This window comes from Gymnoscopelus microlampas (genome assembly GCF_963454915.1).
Source record: "Gymnoscopelus microlampas genome assembly, chromosome: 1".
Lineage (NCBI taxonomy): Eukaryota > Metazoa > Chordata > Actinopteri > Myctophiformes > Myctophidae > Gymnoscopelus > Gymnoscopelus microlampas.
In genome coordinates, this window is record NC_139962.1 from 14,831,677 (window position 1) to 14,838,120 (window position 6,444).

At 40.7% G+C, this 6,444-nt stretch overlaps 1 protein-coding gene across 2 annotated transcripts; it reads right to left on the bottom strand.

Annotated features, from left to right (window-relative positions):
* Nucleotides 1–264: 264 nt before the first annotated feature.
* Nucleotides 265–4,084, bottom strand: dtwd1 (DTW domain containing 1). Of its 2 annotated transcripts, none has more exons than XM_084056300.1 (5): nucleotides 3,991–4,079; nucleotides 2,986–3,253; nucleotides 2,528–2,665; nucleotides 1,453–1,741; nucleotides 265–598 (listed from the first exon to the last, which is right to left on the bottom strand). In XM_084056300.1, exons 2-5 carry the CDS (start codon nucleotides 3,205–3,207, stop codon nucleotides 369–371), a joined length of 879 nt encoding a protein of 292 aa, XP_083912426.1. In that variant the 5' UTR covers nucleotides 3,208–3,253; nucleotides 3,991–4,079; the 3' UTR covers nucleotides 265–368. The 2 variants fall into 2 exon arrangements, with proteins under 2 accessions (XP_083912426.1, XP_083912425.1); XM_084056299.1 differs by having other exon boundaries at nucleotides 266–598; nucleotides 3,985–4,084.
* Nucleotides 4,085–6,444: the final 2,360 nt, after the last annotated feature.

A 6,444-nucleotide genomic window follows, 5' to 3' on the forward strand; every position in this document is an offset into this window, starting at 1 on the left:
AGCGCGAGGGCAATGTGTTTCTGCAGGTTCACACCACACTACAAAACGAAATATATAAAAGTTTTTACCCATCATCTCCCTCTATACCAGCAGTCATCCGCCACTGGAGTAAACACAGGACAAAGTTGCATACTGCCTTTAAGCTAAAATACTGGAAAAATATTGTTGGGGAAAAATCATGTGAACACAAAATAATCTTGACATGTACAGTAGTAAGGAGGCAAACTTTGTCTTTTAAAGTCTTTCCATGTGCTGATGAAGAACCACACTATCTTGTGTATTGCAACACTTACTGACGATAAAATACTATTTTCTAGTCAGTTTAATTACATATTACAGTTTAATACATAGCACTGACAGTCATTGCCTTAGAGTTTTCCAGCAGATGTTTTGGCCTTTGTGATGAGTGAGTGCAGGTAAGAAAAGAAAAAGAGTAGGTTATCATATTCTCCATTGTAATCCTGAGCCATACAGTCCTCATGGTAGTCCTTTAGGAAGTAGTAAATGGCCTCTATAGTGGACAGGTAGGTGTCTGGCTTGCCTTTCTGGTGGCGCCAAAAACACGTTTTCCTCGTGGTCAGCTCTACCTGGAGCAAACCTGCAGGGAGAGAACATTGGTTCGTAAATACGCTCTGAAAATCTACTCCAATTTCAGAGCTCTCAGGGTGCTGGCGTCACAGAGCACACTGATATCAGTTAATTTATGAACGGTCAGAGCAAATGCTCATTAACTATTGTTTTATTGCCATTTTCATCTTTTAAAGTGAATTCAAATGTTATTTCATCCCATGTATTAACATGATTACCTGTTTTGTTACATGTCAGTTGAATACTCTCTCTAGAGTACCAAAAAAGCCATAACATTTTGTTTGTCACAAACACTCGGACAACCCGGCTTTTCACTTCAGTGTGGTCAGTGTGCGCTCTGAGTGCTCCCAAACCACAGCACTCTAAATTTCCAAACGCTAATGCTCTGGATTTCCGAACAACCAGAGAGCACCCCGGATGCGCCCCAGCGCTCTCGAGAGCGTTTTTATGAACGTGTCCATTATCATTGAGACTGCACACAAAGTGATGTTATATAAACTCTTAAAAAAACAAGATCGTAAACTAAACTTTGGTCGATTATTTCTCCCCTTCAATAATAATGGTATTGTATTGTATTTTATATCCTTATCGTTGATTAGTCACCTTTACAACGAGGTATAACTTGTAAGGAACGTGCAATCGTGGAATGAGCAACAACTAAACGTGTGGGTAGCGCCCACCCAAAAATGTGCCAACATCCCCCAATATGCTTCTGTTGGTTTACTTAGGACTGTAATGTATACTATAAATATATAAACCTTTGCAGGTCAAGTAAATTCCAGCCTGAGCAGCATTCAAGCTACTTAAACACACATACATACATATATATACACACACTTATTTATTTTTCACTTCCATAATTACTTCGCAGTCTTTCATCGTTGACGATCTTGTTGGTCTGGTTCCATGTGCTGTCAATGAAGACCACCCTCTGGAGGGGACACGCTTTTGACTCCGAACCCTTAGCCTCATCTGGGGCCCCTGACCCCAGATCATTTACAATGTGTGTGGCCTCTGGTGGCTCCTCTGTTCTCAGCCTCTTCAGGCGGTGCTCGTCAGTTGAGTCATGCGACCTCTTGGCAGCCATGTGGCTCAGGCTCTGTATCATGTCTTGCATAGTGACAGCGCCTGGGCCAGGGAACACCAACACTACCTGGAGAGAACACACAGTGTGGTCTAATCAAATGCATTATTAATGTGTGTATTGACCTGCATGCATAGAAGGCTGTAGTACTTCATGTTGGGTTAGTTACTTGAGAAGAATGCCTATTAAAAATGTGATTTTAGCAGCCTAATAATGTCATGATGAAACATAAACAACTTGGACTCAAGAGGCTGGAGCACCCTCTACCAGTGCAGGGTATATAATAATCATCAGAAGCTTCAGGGGGGAAAATGGTCTGCTTTTACATAGCATGTTTATCCAAAGCACTTTACAATGTGTGTTACATTCACCCATTGACAAACATATTCCCATACCGACAGCAGAGGCAACCATGAAATGCACCAACCTGCTCGCAAGAATAGTTCAGGGTTCTGTGTTTTGCTCAATTTCACATGTCAGGACAGGAGAAACAGCGATTGAACTGCTCTAACTCCTGAGCCACTGCTGCCAATAATAGTTTATTTAAGCATTATTTGACATAGTAATTGTAATATTACCCAATGTGTAAAGTAATGATTTACATTACTTAAGTAGCTTTGCCAAGCCTATCTCCTGTTTCTGTAGTGTGAGGCGGCTTTATGTACATCCTCCGGCCATGATGTACAATGACACCCCCTGGACAATACGCTAGTATGTGGTATATTACTTGATGCCTGCGCGTAGGTAATATTACTTTAGCGAGTAACTAATATGTTACACTGAATGCTGTTACTGTACATTTAGGGTCAGATACGGATCAGGTCAGATAAAATGTAAAGAGAAAGAACAACTAACGTTTTCCCTTTCGAAATCAGGTATGCATGGGTAAGTGTATATGGTGACATCACTGGGAGCGAGGATCTTGGCATGGATAGCTGTGCTCTTGCCATCAGTCTCATTAGGGTGCTTGATGATGTCAATCTTCACCGGGAGCTGTAAACAGGATATGAAGAATCTGGTCAACATAGTTAATCACTTAAACCCTCCATTCTTAGTGAAATGGACCCGAGTTACAACTGATCTTGGACCGCTTTTTTCCTACACCAAATCTCTAATAGCCGATCTACAAGATCACAACGTGGCTATTTTTGGTGAATAGGCACGCTACAAGCCGTTCACAGAAAAAAGACAATGTAGAAACACCCATGAAAAAACACAAAGCTTAAGATTTCATCTTTTCCAGAATTAGATTTTAAATAATGACTGCCACTATGGCCTTCAGTCTTCTGTTTAAGAACAATGCTGTTTCTGACCTTGACTGTGGGGATTTCATCCTCGACGACACCCACTAATGAGCAGCATGTGTAGCAGAAGAACATCCTTGATCCTCCACAATTTTGGCACTTCAACCTGCCCTGCTGCTGTGCTTTCTCTAGCACCGTGTGTGATGCCAGCTTTAGGTCCTGGAGAGGTTTCTCACAGGAGTCACTGGAGTCACTTCCGGGGCAACTGGGAGGGTGACGCTGGTCCTCCATGTCTTGATTTTAATATTTTGACAAGCTGATGTAGGATGACCTATGCCTGCAGCAGAATGACAACAAAAAGAAAGCATTAGCCATGAATGTCCAATATTTGAATGTTTAATAACAGAGCTAAGACACAAACGGTTTAGATATGACACAAGAAAGCCACCTGAACGTTTCAATGTTTTTTTTACAAAAAGTTTGAGCTTGCTACAGTGGCATTAATTCAAAACATTATTTTTGTGTGCATATAACAACTACACTGAATCTAAACAATAGTGGTTTATTTTAACTGTGCCCTAAAGCACAGGTAGTCTTCATGGAGTCCACATATGAAAACAAAAACAATACATAAAAATAAACTTTACAGTCCATACACAAAATAAGGGCTATAAGTAAGGCTATAAGGGCTTGGTTGTTTCCATTGTGGTCCTGTGTATTCAATTCATTCAATACACACAGGACCTTTGTGTGTAAAGGGCTTTTTGTGTTCTCCTTTTAGCACCATATGTATAATCGTACCACTGTACTATTTGCAAACTGTTAATAAAGTATGCAATCAGTCAATAAGGTTAACAAAATCGTCATTCAGCGCTATGAGAGGAGGCCTATTAGATGACAGAAGACATCAGACATGCATGTTTTAACTGTTAGCAAACGTTAGCAAGTAGCCAGCAGCTATAACTACATAACAACAACATTAGCTAATACATCGGGCAGAACAAGGTTGACATGCAAAACACCGATAATAGAGGTAGACATAGATAATAGACGTTTTCTTCCACTCACAGTGACAGCAGAGACACGGTGACCACAGGCTGTGTGTGTTGACCATAGGTGTTGACACTTCATGCCATTCATTCGCAGCATGCAGCCAGCATCGTTGGATTCTCTTCTTCTACGCCGGAAGTAGCAACGTCAAGCACATCCCCCCTCCCCTCTCTACTCCCCCCAGATGTTGCTTAGCAACACGTGCAGCTGGCCAGCGAGCTGCAGCCAGCCTCACATCACTGAAACTTATGATTAAAGTAGCCTCCTTGGAGGACCAAGACAAGACTATAAAATACTGTAATACATAATGACAGTATTGATCCAAGGCTAATCAAGGAGCTAAAGCCTGGTGAAGGAACAAGTACTGGTGAGGTATAAATGTACTTTAATTAAGTTTACGTGAACGTTTTTACAGTAAGGCACTTTGATAGAGGTTTGGTTAGGCCTAGCCCTGAAACATGACTGTCATACCAGGCGTCATGTGAACCATGGCTAGGTTAGGCCCAGCGTCCCGGGGGGGGGGGGCATCTCGCCCCCTAAGTCAAGACTGGTAGTTAAAAAAAACAACTTCAGACACTTTTTAATTAATAGCGTTTCGACGTCAAGCCTTCCTCATCGTGTTAAGAAAGTGGTCAGTGGTGTTGTGTGTACCTAGAGGGACTGACAGACAGACAGACATGACAAGAACTTCAGCTGCTGTCGGTCAAAACAAATCATTTTTAAAAAATCGGTTCATGGCAAAACTGCACAACCCACCGTTTGGGTTGTGCAGTTTTGCCATGGACCAACCATTCAGCATTTCAAGCAAGGACATCATGATCATGGCCATCCCAAACTACAACATTGTCTCAGGAACAATAATTACTGTATGCGCTGAAGCCTAATGCTTAATGTGTAATTGTCTCTGTCATATGACAAAGAATGAATCAGGCTTAAACCTCACGTTGCTATTTTAGTACATGGCTTTGTAATCTTTATGAAATAAAAGTGCCATTCCAACACATTTTCTGAAAGCAGGCTTTCCAAGCAAACCTGGAGGACATTTAAGACCAAGACTATGTAGTAGTAGTAGTAGTAGTAGTTGTTGTTGCAGTTGCAGTAATAGTAGTAATTGTATTTGTTCCCATCGGGAAAGTGTGGTTGCAGTTTATCACTTTTAAGGCATCACAGTAAATATAACAAGACTTTAGTATTTTTTTCATTCTTATTCAGGAGGGTGGCAGAGTCAACACCACAATGATAACGATGACTGTAGTGAACAATTTTTATTGTGATTGGTGTGATTGGTGAATCTGAAAATCCTGCTAGTGGCCTGTAGAGGCTGTGCTGCTCCTATACACCTAATCAGACCACAGTGGTTTGAACCAACAAACTAAACACTGCCATCCGTAGAGAGCCCTACTTTCTCTTTAATGGGTCTAAAACAGAAAGGAAAAAAGACTAATCACAAGCAAGTTTCATAGCAATCCAGCCATTAAAACATATATATATTTTGTGCAAGTGGAAAGTTTGGCCTAAGGAAGGGTGTTGCTAATGGAAAGGCATTAGGTCAGTAGGGTTCATCCTTGCGTGGGAAACCATGTATTCATTTATTTTTGGGATTGGAGGTGGTGGTCGTGGACGATGGCCCGGCCAACTGATCAACTGACATTGCCATCCTAAGAACCCCCTGGTAGCGGGGCTGAAAAGAACACTGTAGAGAATAAGATGAAAACATGATAAAAGATCATAACAAAATATATTCAACTGCAGTGTTGATTTTGACAGCAAATTTTGATTTAGTTTTAGTCATAGTCTTTTGAATACAATTCCATTTAGTTTTAGTCATATTTTAGTCATCTGAAATGTTTTAGTTTTTGTCTAGTTTTAGTCGACTAAATCTACAAATCTACCTCACTAACATTTTAGTCTAGTTTTTATTTGTTGACGAAATTGTCAAAAAAGTCTTAGTTTTAGTCATCGTAGCTTAGTTTTTATTGATTTTTTATTTAGTTTTCGTCAGTGAAAAAAGGTAGTCCACGAACATTTTTCGTCATAGTTTTAGTCGACGAAATTCAACACTGTTCAACTGTAAACCCTTACATCTTGTCATGGAGAGTGCATAATGCCATTAAAAGGGGCAGTGTTCCAGACCGGCTGGATTAATCTTGATTAAAACAATTACCCATCATCCTTGCTTTCTAATCTGATTGATAAAATCTCCTGTTTTTTATTACACATTATTTTGTTCTCTGCTACAGAACACTAACTATCATTCATGTTCTTCTGTCAGATCTCGCTCTGTGATAAACAGAATCTAAGCCTCGAGTTTTGAGCACCAGCGGTGCAGCAGCGCTGCGGTCAGTGTTCTGCTCCCTCCTATCACAGTGGAATTTGCTGGCACGCTCTGCAATCAATCATCCTAACCTGGAAAGCAGACACCTATTAAAGTCCTGTTACATTAACAAAGTCCAAGTTTCACAGATGACCTGTCTCAGA